At 40.1% G+C, this 16,039-nt stretch overlaps 1 protein-coding gene across 2 annotated transcripts in view; it reads left to right on the forward strand.

Annotated features, from left to right (window-relative positions):
• Nucleotides 1–14,966: 14,966 nt before the first annotated feature.
• The window catches only part of GPT2 (glutamic--pyruvic transaminase 2), a 52,245-nt gene continuing 51,172 nt past the window's right edge, over nucleotides 14,967–16,039 (forward strand). Inside the window, exons 1-2 of one of the 2 annotated variants that reach the window (XM_031954421.1) lie at nucleotides 14,967–14,982; nucleotides 15,349–15,619. In XM_031954421.1, coding sequence (XP_031810281.1) covers nucleotides 15,383–15,619 — 237 coding nt within the window. In that variant the 5' untranslated portion in view covers nucleotides 14,967–14,982; nucleotides 15,349–15,382. Of the gene's footprint in view, nucleotides 15,125–15,348; nucleotides 15,620–16,039 lie in introns of both variants that reach the window. The other variant, XM_031954420.1, reaches the window with a different exon arrangement.

Genomic DNA, 16,039 nt, shown 5'->3' on the forward strand with positions numbered 1-16,039 from the left:
TTTCAGATATATTCAAGAAAGAAAAGATAGATAATTTTGATTTCATAAAGCTGAAAAGCTTTTTCATTAACAAAATCAATTTTTCAAGGACGAGGGTAAACGATTGGTTTAAAAATCTTTAATAAGCATCTAATATCTAAGATTTATAGGAAAACAATAGAAATAGCTAATATTCAGGATGTCTAGCTCTAGATCAGTAACTATGTTATTGATGAGCTTAAGATCTTTCTTATATAGTTCTTTTGTATATTTTTGCCACCTCTTCTTAATCTCGTCTGTTTCTGTTAAGTCCCCGCTATATTTATCTTTTATCATGTCCATTTTTGCATGAAATATTCTCTTCATATTGTAATGCCAAAAGAAACTGAGCAAGACAGAGATTAGAGACCAATTCAATAGTTTATTAAATGGAGAGAAGCCTTTTATGGAATAACAAGAACAATGACATAATGCAGAGACCTAGGTGGGGATAGCCTCATAGATGGAGGTTACTGATGTTCTAATGACATTAAGGAATTTCTATAACATCTTTATCTCAACCATTAAGAGGGTACAGTCATGACCTTAAGGCAGAATTATGAAATAGGACAAATGGAGGAACTGGTCACCCCATTAAAAGTGACTTTTGGCATTACAATATTTCTAATTTTCTTGAAGAACTCTCTTATCTTTCCCATTCTATTGTTTTCTTCAATTCTTTATATTGTTCATTTAAGCTTGCTCATTCTCCTTGCTCTTCTCTAGAATCCCACATTCACTGTATCTTTTCCTTTCTTATTCCTTCTTCTGATGAATATGCCATTTTGAGGGTATTATTTCTAGATGTTGTAGGCCTTCGTAGAACTGATCAACTTTAACCTCTTCTGCACCTGTGGATGGAACATAGACTTGTTTTACCTTGGGTTCAAACAGAAGCAAATGTATTTACCAAGGTGGAATAGGAAAAGCAGTAAACACAAAGACGTTTCCACCTTAATGATGAAATATGCTTTCCCATTAATGCACACAGTTTCTGTTTGAAGAGTGGGCTCAAACTTAAAATTCACTGTTAAAATGATAAATACAAAAAATATGACCAAGGCACCTCACAAACACAGCCACACTATCCCTTTTTGTGGAATCCTCACAAAGTTCCTGTGTTTGTGCCATCTGTGCTGGAGAGTGACTAACATGGGCTTTTTTCTCACAAGGCAGGGCAACTCTGCTGGAAAGGGTCCCTCTACTCTACTATTCCCGGAATTCACTCCTCAGTGAGCTGGTATCATGTCCTACCATCTCCAGCTTTGGATTCAGGTACAATCTTTAGCCTAGGACTGGCAGAAGTCTTTCCAGTTCTACTTCTTCAGGGTCTCTGCTAAGAGAGGAGCCATCTCCTAAGTAGGAGTTAAATTTCTTTTGTCCTCCCAGATTGCTAATAAAACTCCCAGAGGCTTTCTCCTATGCTTTTCATATGCAAACAAGTTACACAGAATTTCACCTCTTGTAGGAAGTCTTCCATTCACACAAAAGCAGCTCTCTCACCAAGAGTGTATCTTCCCTTTACCCTTTATGAATTGCAAATTTACCGAAGTCTAGCCGAGGCATACCTTTCATAAATTGGACCAAAAGACTGCTGAAATTTTTTCTGACACTGAGGTTTTGAGACTCTGTCGCTGAGTGCCCACTCCAGTGTAATTTCAGTTCCTTATAAGAAGGTGAATATATATCCATTGAGAGGAAAGCTACAAAACAGTACAGACAAAAGAACTTGTGTCAGAAATAGGGACAAGAATTATTAGAAGGAGAATGAAGGCTATCTAGTTAGGAAAATGGACTCGATTCTCTTAGCATTCTAAGTGTTCAGCCCAATATTTTACTATTGGGAGATAGAGGAACCAGCCTTCCTCTGCCTCAGTTTTCTCAAATGTACAAAAGGAGTTGAATTAGGTTACTTCTGAGGTTTTTTCTAATTCTAAATTTATGACTATAATTTTTCCTATGGCTCACTTATTTTCTTTATTAACTGATCAAAATAGCATTTTTGAGAGGTATTTTTCCTAGGTGAAACAGGCTTAGAATTTGCCCATGCATAATACGTAGAATAGTAATGTATAATATATGCATAATTCGAGAAAAAACTATGGAGGAAGAGAAAATCTGTGTCTATTTGCTGGCTGTTCTGTCATATGCCTAAGAGTATTATGATAAAAACATCATTGAAAATATTAACTTTTTACAGTGTGCCAAGCACTATACCAAGTGCTAGAAAATGAACAAAATTTAGAGAAGATACAGATATAAAGCTGCTTATTTAAAGGATTGGTCTTAAAAAAAAAAAAAAAAAGAATCTGATACCTTCATTTATATAGATGAAAATATCCCCCCCAAAAAATCTAACTTCTAGTTCTCTAATTCTTTATTCTCTGAGCAGTTTTCTGATCTGTAAATAAGTCTCTTGGATTTATGCAAATAAATGGGATAAGATGTCCTGCCTGAATATGTTAATTTAACTCAAATATTTATTAAGCATCCATTGTGTGTAAGATAACACTCCAAGAAAGTGCTGCTTAGTCAAACACTGTGAGCCCAGAGTTAAGACCTGCCTCTTACACATTCTATGACTCTGGTCATATAACTTCTCAGTGCCAAAGTAATTCTGCAAGTCAGGGAAAAGCTGACGATTTTCATTAGTCAAGGGGGTTTCCTCATCAGGAGTTTCTAATGTTGATGAAATCACATGTCTGGGAAAATCATATAATGATAAATGTTGAAGGGGATATGGGAAAACTGGGACACTAATACATTGTTGGTGGAATTGTGAAATGATCCAACCATTCTGGAGAGCAATTTAGAACTACGCCCAAAGGATTATAAGACTATAGGTACTCGTTGACCCAGCAGTGCCATTACCGGGTCTATATCCCAAGGAAATCATAAAGGAGGGAAAAGGACCCACATGTGCAAAAATGTTTGTAGCACTCCTTTTTGTAGGGGCAAGGAACTGGAAATTGAGTGGGTGCCCATCAATTGGGGAATGGCTAAATAAGTTTGATATATGAATGTAATAGAATATTATTGGTCTATAAGAAATGATGAACAGGCTGATTTCAGAAAAGCATGGAAAGACTCACATGGACTGATTCTGAGTGAAGCAAGAATTAAGAGAACATTGTACACAGTAAAAAGACCAGGTGATGATCAGTTGTGATGGATTTGGCTCTTCTCAGCAATACAGTAATTTAAGGCAATTCTCCATCCAGAAAAGAACTATGGAAACTGAATGTGAATTGAAGCATAGTATTTTCAATTATTGTTTTTTCTTATGTTTTTTTTCCCTTTTGGTCTGATTTTTCTAGCCCAACGTGACAAATGTGAAAATATGTTTATAAGAATTGTATAAATTTAACCGATGTCAGATTACTTGCTGTCTTGAGGACAGGGGGAAGATAAAGGAGGGAGGGAGAAAGAGAGAAAAATCTGGAACACAAAAGTCTTACAAAAATTATTGTTGAAAACTATCTTTACCTGTATTTGAAAAATAAAATACTATTGAAAATTTTTAAAAAATAATTTAATGATACAGAGCATTTACCATTAATGTCTGTCCATCCTGTAAGACTTTGATCCAAGTACTTGTGTAAAGACAACAGTGCTGAGGAAGGAATCAGGAAGATTTCATTTCAAATCTAGCCTCAGACATTTACTGGCTGTGTGACCCTGTGTCACCTAACATCTATTCCCTTCAGTTTCCTCAACCATAAAATGGGGATAATAACAGCACCCATCTCAAAGGATTGTTTTGAGAATCAAGTGAGAGAACTTCTGGCCAAAATGGCAGCGAGGAGGTGAGCTCTGTGTTTTCTCTCAGAATCCATCTCATTACAAGCCTCTGAATTAATGCCTGACTGAAAAAAAAAAAACCCACAAACAGCTACCAAGAGAAGACATCCTTGAGATTCGCCAGGAAAGGTCTGTTTTTGCTGGAGGGCAGGACGGTTTTAGATCGGGCACAGGCTGAGGGCAGGCAGCGGCAGCAGGAGCTAGGCAGGCAGCTCACAGCCGAGCAGACCGGAGGGAGTTGGGATGTTATCTCAGCCGTCTCTGCGGGGAGAGCTTCACTACAGGATTGGATACTTTGCCCTGGCAGCAAGTCAGTAGCCCAGCAGAGAAGCTAAAAACACCAGGGGTGAAGAATACAACCCCAAACAGCTGGAGTTCCTTGGGACCGGCCACCCCTCCCCAACAGCGTCTCAGCACGCTCTCAGAGTCTCAAAGCGCAGGCGCAGCACAGTCCTGCTAGTGCCTCCTGCTGCCCCCTCAGTCTGTAGAGGAAGCTCGGTAACGCCACCCAGCCCCTCCCCCAAAAAAGCAAATTCCATTTGCGGTTTTTTTTCCTTTTTTTTCTTTGCTAGTTTGTCTCTGATTCTTCTCTGACAAAATGAGCAAAAAATTGAAAAGGACTTTAACGATTGACAACTTTTATGCAGACAGAGAACAGACTCTAAACCCTGAGGAGACTAAAAACAGATTATCTTCAGGTGAAGCCCCACAGGAGGAGATCATTTGTTCCTCAGCACAGATGAATCTCATAGAAGAAATTAAAAAGTCTCTCACAAGGGAGCTAGAAGAAAAATGGGAAAAGGAGAGGGAGGCTTGGCAAGAGAGACTGGAGAAGTCATCTCACTCACTTAAAGAGAGAGTGGATAAAGAAATCAAATCCTTGAAAAATAGGATTAGTGAACGGGAAACAGAAAATAGCTCACTAAAGAATAAAATGGGCGAAATAGAAAAACATTCCATAGAACAAAGCAACACAATTGGACAATTAGAAAAAGATATAAAAAAAGTGAGTGAAGAAAATACTTCATTGAAAATCAGAATCGAACAAATGGAAAAACAAAAATTGATCTAATTAAAAGAGATAAGGAAGGGCACTATATCTTGCTAAAAGGTAGCATAGATGATGAAGCAATATCAATATTAAACATATATGCACCAAGTGGTGTAGCATCTAAATTCTTAAAAGAGAAATTAAGAGAGCTGCAAGAAGAAATAGATAGCAAAACTATAATAGTGGGAGATCTCAACCTTGCACTCTCAGAATTAGATAAATCAAACCACAAAATAAATAAGAAAGAAGTTAAAGAGATAAATAGAATACTAGAAAGTTAGATATGATAGATTGCTGGAGAAAATGAAATGGAGACAGAAAGGAGTACACTTTCTTTTCAGCAGTTCATGGAACCTGTACAAAAATAGACCATATATTAGGACATAAAAACCTCAAACTCAAATGCAGTAAGGCAGAAATAGTAAATGCATCCTTTTCAGACCACAATGCAATAAAAATTACATTCAACAAAAAGCCAGGGGAAAGTAAACCAAAAAATAATTGGAAACTAAATAATCTCATACTAAAGAATGATTGGGTGAAACAGCAAATCATAGACATAATTAATAACTTCACCCAAGAAAATGACAATAATGAGACATCATACCAAAATGCGTGGGATGCAGCCAAAGCGGTAATAAGGGGAAATTTCATATCTCTAGAGGCTTACTTGCATAAAATAGAGAAAGAGAAGGTCAATGAATTGGGCTTGCAACTAAAAATGCTAGAAAAGGAACAAATTAAAAACCCCCAGTCAAACACTAAACTTGAAATTCTAAAAATAAAAGGAGAGATCAATAAAATTGAAAGTAAAAAAAACTACTGAATTAATTAATAAAACTAAGAGTTGGTGCTATGAAAAAACCAACAAAATAGACAAACCCTTAGTAAATCTGATTAAAAAAAGGAAAGAGGAAAATCAAATTGTTAGTCTTAAAAATGAAAAGGGAGAACTCGCCACTAATGAAGAGGAAATTAGAGCAATAATTAGGAATTACTTTGTCCAACTTTATGCCAATAAATTCAACAACTTAAATGAAATGGAAGAATACCTTCAAAAATATAGCCTGCCTAGATTAACAGAGGAAGAAGTAAATATCCTAAACAGTCCCATCTTAGAAAAAGAAATAGAACAAGCTATTAACCAACTCCCTAAGAAAAAATCCCCAGGACCAGATGCATTTACATGTGAATTCTACCAAACATTTAAAGAACAATTAACTCCAATGCTATATAAACTATTTGAAAAAATAGGGATTGAAGGAGTCCTACCAAACTCCTTTTACGACATAGACATGGTACTGATACCTAAACCAGGTAGGCTGAAAACAGAGAAAGAAAATTATAGACCAATCTCTCTAATGAATATCGATGCTAAAATCTTAAACAAAATATTATCAAAAAGATTACAGAAAATCATCCCCAGGATAATACACTATGACCAAGTAGTATTATACCAGGAATGAAGGGCTGGTTCAATATTAGGAAAACTATTAGCATAATTGACTATATCAATAAGCAAAATAACAAAAACCATATGATCATCTCAATAGATGCAGAAAAAGCATTTGATAAAATCCAACATCCATTCCTAATAAAAACACTTGAGAGTATAGGAATAAATGGACTTTTTCTTAAAATAGTCAGGAGCATATATTTAAAACTATCAGTAAGCATCATATGCAATGGGGAAAAATTGGAACCTTTCCCAGTAAGATCTGGAGTGAAGCAAGGTTGCCCACTATCACCATTATTATTCAATATTGTATCAGAGAATCAAATGAGATAATACTTTTAAATGTTTTGCAAACTTTAAAATACCATATAAATGTTATTTTGCCAACAAAAGGAACCTATCAGATGAGATAACTCTATTTTTTATTATTGGGAGGCTGAGTCACAGGGAAAGTGGTAGAGAATATGCTATCTTTAGAATTAGGGTGTGTTAAACCTCAGAATTTGCAGAGACCAGGTTCATTCTAGCAGGATAATGCAATTTTCTGAGGTTAGTATTATAATTTCTTGGTAAGCTAGGAAATTTCTAAGATAGAGGAGGCCTACTTCAAGTAGAAAAGCAGTAAAATACTTCCTATATTTACTAGGCTGAGGATCTCTATTTACACAACGTGGAAGCTCTATTTCTTTAACTTTGAAGGTTATTCTTTTTTTAATTTTATTTTTTAGCTTTTTATTTACAAGATATATGTATGGGTAATTTTTCAGCATTGACTCTTGCGGAACTTTCTGTTCCAACTTTTCCCCTCCTTCCCCCCACCCTCTCCCCTAGATGGAAGGTAGACCAATACATGTTAAATATGTTAAAGTATATGTTAAACACCTATATGTATATATTCATATAGTTATTTTGCTGCACAAGAAAAATCGGACTTAGAAATAAGGTGAAAATAACTTGAGAAGGAAATAAAAAATGCAAGCAGACAAATGCTATGATGTGGTTCACACTCATTTCCCATAGTTCTTTTGCTGGGTGTAGCTGGTTCTCTCCATTATTGAACAAATGGAACTGATTTGGTTCATCTCATTGTTGAAGAGTATTGTTGTTGTTCAAGTGCATAATGATCTCCTGGTTCAGCTCATTTCATTCAGCATCAGTTCATGTAAGTCTCTCCATGCTTTTCTGAAATCATCCTGCTGGTCATTTCTTACGGAACAATAACATTCCATAACATTCTGTAATGCCGAAGAAACTGAGCAAGACAGAAATTAGAGACCAATTCAATAGTTTATTAAATGGAGAGAAATACTGGGATCAATGGATCCATGTTGATCCCAGGGCTAGAAGAGACTATCATCTCAAGGAGTCTAGCTGAGTATAGGGGCAGCAAGCTTTTTATGGAATAACAAGAACAATGATATTCTAATGAAATCTGAAATGGATAAACCTTTATCTTGTCAAACATTAAGGAATGTCTATAAAACCTTGATCTCAAACATTAAGAGGGAACGATTATAACCTAAGGCATTCCTAAAGGTAATGATCTGCTAGAGGAGTTAGCTTTGATGATCTTTATTCATGGATGTAATGTCTATGTATGCCAACATATTATGTCTTATGTAATATATACATAACATGTATTATGTACTATTATAAGTTATATTAGTTAAAGATATGCATGTATTTATTAATTTTTAGCAATATATTATATTAATGTATTTAGTACTATTTACTTAATATGTATATTATTATATGATAAAGGACTATAAATGTATGCTCTATATACATAAATATTTATAATTACATTAATATATGTAAAACTTTATATACATATTTTACATAAATTATAATTATAATGAAAACATTTTGCAAAAAATTTAATACTGAGATAGTATATAAATTGAATATTGTGATTAAAAAGAAATAGAATTTTTGATGCAGGAAGTAGTTTAAATAGAATATCGGCTTTGGGCATTGATGGTGGGGCATAATGCCTTCTTCCTGATGGGTCCTAGGAAGGAGTTTTACCTTCATAGCTGACTTACAAGGCCAGTATTTTGGTTCAATTACTTGGACTCTTCATGTAGGTTTTAATATATAGTTTTCAAATAGGCCTGTGAGGGGCATTAGGACAAGAATTAATAGGAAGTAGAGTATAGAGGCTAATTGGCCGATAATGATGAATGGTTGCTCTACAGGTTGGCCACGGATTCAGGTAAGTGTGATTAGGTTAGCAGTAAGGATTCAGAATAAGGTTTGGGACACTGGACGGAATATCATGCTTTGTTGGTTGGCTATGTGGAGTAAGGGGATGATTAGGAGGATTAGGTAGATGCTAGTAAGGTGAGGACTCGGCCTAATTTGTTGGGGATAGAGTGTAGGATTGCGTATGCAAATAGGAAGTATCATTCTGGTTTGATGTGAGGGGGTGTGTTTAGTGGATTTGCTGGTGAGAAGTTGGCTAGAAGGAGGAGCAGTAGTAGTATTAGGCCTAAAACGTCCTTGATGGTGTAGTAGGGGTGAAAGGGGATTTTGTCTGAGTCTGAGTTGATTCCTGAGGGGTTATTAGAACCTGTTTCATGGAGGAACAGTAGGTGAATGACCGCTAGTGCTGTGATGATGAAGGGTAGGATGAAGTGGAAGGTAAAGAATCGTGTGAGGGTTGCTTTGTCTACTGCGAAGCCTCCTCAGATTCATTCTGCTAAGGTGGTGCAGATATAGGGGATAGAGGATAGTAGGCTGGTAATTACAGTGGCACCTCAGAATGATATCTGACCTCAGGGAAGTACGTATTCTACAAATGCTGTTGCTATGACAGAGAGAAGTAGGACTATGCTGCCGATGTTTCATGTTTCTTTGTAAAGATAGGATCCGTAGTACATCCCTCAACCTATATGTAGAAAAAGACATATGAAAAATATTGAAGCCCCGTTAGCATGAAGGTTACAGAGAAGTCAGCTGTGGTTAACATCACGGCAGATGTGGGCTACAGAGGAGAAAGCAGTGAGGGTGTCTGAAGTGTAATGTATTGCTAGGAAAAGGCCTGTGAGGATTTGAATAATTAGGCATACTCCTAATAGAGACCAAAAGTTTCATCAGGCAGAAATGTTAGATGGAGCAGGGAGGTCAATGAATAAGTGGTTAATAATTTTTAAAAGGGGGTGGGTTTTATGTAGATTGGTCATTAGTTTTTGTAGTTGAATTACAACAATGGTTTTTCATGCCATAGGTTATGGTTAGAGTCCATACTAAAACTAATATGGAAATGATGCTTGTTTTCATATTTGTTATTAATTTTGTTATTAATTTTGGGGATTGTTGCTTTTGTTTCTGAGCCTTCTCCTGTATATGGGGGTTTAAGTCTTGTGGTTAGTGGGGGCTTGGATTGTGCGATTATTGTGAGTTTAAATAGTACGTTTTTGGGGTTAATTGTATTTTTGATCTATTTGGGAGGAATAGCTCCCATAGATAGCACATAGTGGAAGTGAGCTACTACATAGTATGTGTCGTGAAGAACAATATCCAGGGAGGAGTTGGCGAGCATGATTCCTGTTAAACCTCCAATTGTAAAAAGGAAAATGAAACCCAGGGCTCATAGTATAGCTGGGGATCATTTAATGTTACCTCCGTGTAGTGTGGCCAGTTAGCTAAACACTTTAACACCTGTAGGGATTGCGATAATTATTGTAGCTGATGTGAAATATGCTCATGTATCAACATCTAGTCCAACAGTAAATATGCGGTGCGCTCATACAATGAAGCCTAGGAAACCAATGGATATTATTTCTCATACTATTCCCATGTAGCCGAAAGGTTCTTTTTTACCTGCATAGTATGTAACAATATGAGAAATAATTCCAAAACCTGGTAGAATTAAAATATATACTTCAGGGTGACCAAAGAATCAGAATAAGTGTTGGTACAGAATTGGGTCGCCTCCGCCAGCAGGGTCAAAAAATGTCGTATTGAGGTTTTGGTCTGTTAAGAGTATTGTGATGCCGGCTGCTAGTATGGGTAGTGATAGAAGTAGCACTGCTATGATTATTATGGATCAAACAAATAGTGGTGTTTGATATTGGGACATCGCAGGGGGTTTTATGTTGATGATTGTTATGATAAAGTTGACAGCACCCAAGATAAATGAGATCCCTGCCAGGTGAAGTGAGAAAATAGCTAGATCTATGGATGTCCCTGTGTGGGTGAGATTACCTGCTAGAGGAAGGTAAACTGTTCATCCTGTTCCAGCGCCTGCCTCAACTGTTGAAGATGCTATAAGGAGAAGGAATGATGGTGGTAGCAGTCAGAAACTCATATTATTTATTCGGGGGGATGCTATATCAGGTGCTCCGATTATTAAAGGGACTAGTCAGTTACCAAAGCCTCCGATCATAATGGGTATTACATATAAAGAAAATTATTATGAAGGCATGGGCTGTGACGATAACATTGTAGATTTGGTCATCACCGATCAGAGTGCCTGGTTGGCCAAGTTCTGCTCGGATTAGGAGATTTAGGGCTGTGCCAATTATGCCTGCTCAGGCACCGAATAGTAGATAAAGAGTTCCAACATCTTTATGATTTGTAGAGAAAAGTCATCAAGTAACGAACATAGGTAAAATGGCCGAGGATAAGCATTGAACTGTAAATTCAAAGACAGAGACTAGATATCTCTTTTTACCAATGTCGTAAATGGAAGCCAAATGTTGAGGTGCTTAACTGTTAACTAAGAAGTAGGGGGATAGATAACCTCCAGTTTAGAGGTAAAGGCAGTTTATTGAGACTGCCCCAGTATTCCCTGCCTTTTTTTTTCTTACAAGGCGGGGAGTCTCTGGATGTCTGCAAAGGCTAGGTAGTTTAACACCTGCTTAAGGCTTTGAAGGCCTTTAGTCTAGCTTGAACCTAAGCCTTTAAATGGGCTCTAAAGTATTTATTACGTTGAATTGCAAATTCAAAGAAGTAGCTTAAGTGCTGTCAGGGCTTGTTTGGAGAACTTAGCTTAATTAAAGTGTTTGATTTGAGTTAGAGTGATGCAAGGTAAAGTCTTGCAGCTAATAACTAAGAACTAAAAACCTATTCGGTTCAGTCAAGGCCTTTTTGAAATCATTTGTATGTAAGACCGCCGGTGAATAACGAAACAGGACAATTGGAGGAACTGGGTCACCCCATTAAAAGGGAACCTTGGCATAACAATTCATATACTACAATTTACCCAACCATTCTCCAATTGACGGGCATCCATCCAATTTCCAGTTTCTAGCCACTACAAAAAGGGCTGCCACAAACATTTTTGCACATATAGGTCCCTTTCCCTTCTTTAAGATCTCTTTGGGATATAACCCCAGTTATATGGCACTGCTGGATCAAAGGATATGTACAGTTTGATAAATTTTTGAGCATAGTTCCAAATTGCTCTCCAGAATGATTGGATGCATTCACAATTCCACCAACAATGTATCAGTGTCCCAGTTTTCCCACAGCCCTTCCAGCATTCGGCATTATCTTTTCCTGTCATCTTAGCTATTCTGACTAATGTCAGAATGTATTATGTAGTGGTATCTCAGAGTTGTCTTATTTTGCATTTCTCTGATTAATAATGATTTGGAGCATCTTTTCACATGGCTAGAAATAGTTTCTATTTCTTCATCTGAAAATTGTCTGTTCATATATTTTGACCATTTGTCAGTTGGAGAAGAGCCAAGGTTATTCTTCCTAGGGAAAAGATATTTTCCCCAAACTCACAGTACACACATTTTATCCATTTCCTCCATAATTATCATAATTCCTTTCATTAGAAAGGAAGCAGAAAGCTGGGAAACTATTTTTATAGCTAGTGTTTCTGATGAAGGCCTCATTTCTAGGATATATAGAGAAGTGAGTCAAATCTATAAGAATACAAATCCTTCCCTAATTGATAAATCAAAGTATGTGAACAATTATCAAATGAAGAAATTAAAGGCATCTATAGTCATATGAAAAAATGCTCAAAATCACTATTGATTAGAGAAATGCAAATTAAGACAACTCTGAAATACTACCTCTCAGACTGGCTAAGATGACAGGAATAATAACAATAATGATAAATGTTGTAGGGGATGTGGGAAAACTGGGACACTACTGCATTGTTAGTGGAGTTGTGAACTGATCCAGCCATTCTGGAGAGCAATCTGAAACTAGGCCCAAAAAAACTACAAAATTGCATATACACTTTGATCCAGGAGTGCCAATATTGGGTCTGTATCCCAAAGAGATCATTAAAAAAAGGGAAAAGGACCCATATGTACAAAAATGTTTGTAGTAGCTCTATTTGGGGGAGCAAAAAAAATGGAAAATAAATGGATACATGTCAATTGGGGAACAACTGAATAAATTGTGATATATTAAAATAATGGAATATTATTGTTCTATGACAAATGATGAAGCTGATTTCAGAAAAGCCTGGAAAGACTTACATGAAATGATGCTAGATGAAATCAACAGAACCAAGGAAATATTGTACTCAACAGCAAAATTGTGTGATCAACTATGAGCCACTTAGCTCTTCTCAGCAATTCAGTGATTCAAGGCAATTCCAATAAACTTTGGATGGAAAATGCCATTCACATCCAGAGAGAGAATTATGGAGACTGAATAAGTATCAAAGCTTATTGTTTTCACCATTTTTTTTTCTTTCTCATGGTTTTTCCATTTTGTCCTGAATTTTCTCTCCCAATGTGACATATGGAAATATGTAAAAAAAAAAAAAAAAAAAAAAAAAAAAGTGTGTAAAATTTATTTAAAGAAAAGTTGCTTCAATTTCTTCAATTGTAATAGGAAAAGATTGGATTAAGTGATTTCCAACATCCCTTCTAACTCTAAATCTAATATGTTTATTTGTATTAATCAGGTATTTTTAGTTTCATAACAATCATTTTGACTCAAATTTAAATTATTGTCATATGGCATAACAAACAGTGAGAGTAGGGCCATGCATCAAAGACATACTAGCTTGGTGAGTATTTTCCAGCCTCACAGGATTTAGAGCTGGAAGAAATCATGGAGAGAGGTATAAATGAGAGGATGAGGTGAGAATGCTGGATTTAGAGTAGCCTTGGATTCTGATTCTACCTTTAATCTCTTCGACCATGGGCATTACATCACACTTTTTTGTCTTGTTTCCTCATCAATGAAGTGTTTACAGAGTGACAAAATTGCTTAGGGACTAGAGGACCAACTTTAGAATGAGGAAAAGACCCTAATTCAAGTCACATCACTGACAAATAATGACTAGGTAACTTTGGTCTAATTACTTCGTTCCCTAAGGACATAAATTGCTTCGAGAGTGCCAATCTGAAATCGATAATTGATCATATTAATGTAGATCAATCAATTGATCTAGAAGAGACTCAGAGGCCGAGGAGTCTAATCTCTTTTAATTTTACAAATTAGCCGCGTAAAGATTAAGCGATTTGCTTAGGATCACAGAGATAAGAATCCGAAGTGGGGTTTTCTGAGGTCTCTCTTAGGATTTAGTCCCCTGTCCATTAAATCAACCAGTCTTAGAGCAGCTAGACGGTGCAGAGAACGGATCACCGACTCTGGAGTCAGGAGGACGAGTTCAAAGGCGACCTCAGACGCTTAATACTTCCTAGCTGTGTGTGCCTCTCGGTCCCCTCAAATCACCCGACCAAAGAAAAGGCAGCATTATGGGGCACGGATGTGTGTCTATGAAAACGAAGGTCTATATCCGCGTCAGCAGGTATGATACACAGCGCAAACACCCGCCAAAGTTGGAGTCTTTAGTCTTGCGATACCAGCTCTTTCACTATTTGTGCGCGCTTCTCCGGAGCCTGAATTTCCTCCTCTGCATGAGGGCGTGGGTGACTTCTGGAGTCCTTCCCAACCCGCTCTTCTTAGCAAGGAAACCTTTGCTAATTTACCCAAAGTCGCTAAGACAATGAGTCAAAGTTGTGGCGTGTGAGCTCAGACTCGCGGCTCTACCAGCCCCTTTTACAATCGCGGCAGTCCTCCCAGAGCAGGGCTGGTAATCTCCCCTAGGCGGGCGCGCCTCAGCCCCAGGTGCAGTGCTTCGGAGGGAGTGCGCAGTCCCTGTTTATGGCGTTTCCCTCTCCGGCGAGCCCCAGAGACAGCCAGCCTGCGAGGCAATCCCTCCGGTCACGGGGGAGCGCTGGGATTCGGGCCGCTGAACAAGCGCCGTCCACTCAGCTGAAGGGGAAGAGATGATGAAATCCTCTCGGAGACAGCCACAGATTGCGATTTCCCGCCCAGCCAGCAAAGCATCTTCAGCAGGTGTGTGCGTGAGCGGGCGGGGAAAGGGGGCGGGGAAAGGGGCGGGGCAGAACTTGCAAATGAGCACACTTTGCAGACGGAGAGGGAGGGGGACGCTTTCCAGCTGCGGCACACAGCACGAACTCTCCCGGTGCCCTTCTTTTCTCCTTTTTTCTTATCGCCCGAACAAGAAGTTGCCTGCAGCCGGGGAGGAGCAGTCTGGCTCCCTTCCTCGCCTCCCACCCCCATCCCCTCCACGGATTCAGAGCAGTGCATGGTGGGAGCTGTAGTTTTCCCAACGCTTTGCACCTGCGCTGCGAAGCCCGCTCGGAGAACTACAAGTCCCAGGGAGTGGCGCGGCGTTCTGGAGCCGGCTCCCTGACTTGTCCCGGTGGGTGTGGAGGCGAGTCCCAGAGGCCGGTGTGGCGAGGGGCTGGTGATGCTGCGGCGGACACGGCCGCCCCCGCCCGCGTCCGAGACCAGCTCGAGGGGAGCGCGCCGGGCTTAGGCGCGGGAGGAGAAGGAGCAGAAAGGCATGTGGCGTCCGGCGCCGCCTCCTCTGCCAGTCCGGGGTGCCCGGGCTCGGCTGGCGCGAGCCGGCGCTTGCCCGGGACCGGGCTCCCCAGCTGATGAAATGCGCCCTGCGCTCGGCCCCGGGGGCGGGGAGGCGGCTGCGGGGGGCGGCGCCCGGGGCGGGGGGGCGGCGCCCGGGGCGGGCGGGCGGGCGGCTTGCTGACCGAGCGTTTGTTTTCGCCAGGCTCCGGGCTAGCGGGTGGAAGGACGCCGGAGCCATGCAGCGGGCGGCGGGGTTGGTGCTGGGGCTGCGGGCCGGCTGCTGCCCGCGCCCCCGGGGCTGGAGCAGCGCGGCCGAGGCGGCCGGGGCCGTGCTGAAGCTGAGGCCGGAGAGGAACGGGCGCGAGTGGGTCCTGACGCCCGAATCCATGAATCCGCTGGTGAAGGCGGTGGAGTACGCCGTGCGGGGGCCCATCCTGCTCAAAGCCGGCGAGATCGAGATGGAGCTGCAGCGGGTGAGGGGGAGGGGCGCGGGGAGGGGCGCGCCCCGGCCGGCCGCCGGCATCCCCGCCCTGCCCCCCAGGGCTCGACCTCCTAGAAGCATCCGGGTGGTGCCTGGCGGGCAGAGAGAGCCTCTATCCCCTAAGCCCATTTATCGGAAAAGAAACTGAGGCCCAGAGAAAGGGAGCGACTCCCTAATGGAGCACCGAGTGAGACCCATTAGAACCTCAGTCTGACTTCTTGCTCACCGTCTCACTTTGCCTGCACGTAGCAGGGATCTGAGCGAGCCCACTAGCTTCCTGCGTCCCTCCTGAAGACCATTCATTATGCAAATAGCCTCCAAGCGGCTCCTCAAACTCATTGCTTGTCAACCCCTCCTTGGTGGTGGGGGAGCCAGAAAATTGCCTTTTTATCTCTTCCCTTCCCCGGGAGGC

This window comes from Sarcophilus harrisii, chromosome 2, assembly GCF_902635505.1.
Source record: "Sarcophilus harrisii chromosome 2, mSarHar1.11, whole genome shotgun sequence".
Lineage (NCBI taxonomy): Eukaryota > Metazoa > Chordata > Mammalia > Dasyuromorphia > Dasyuridae > Sarcophilus > Sarcophilus harrisii.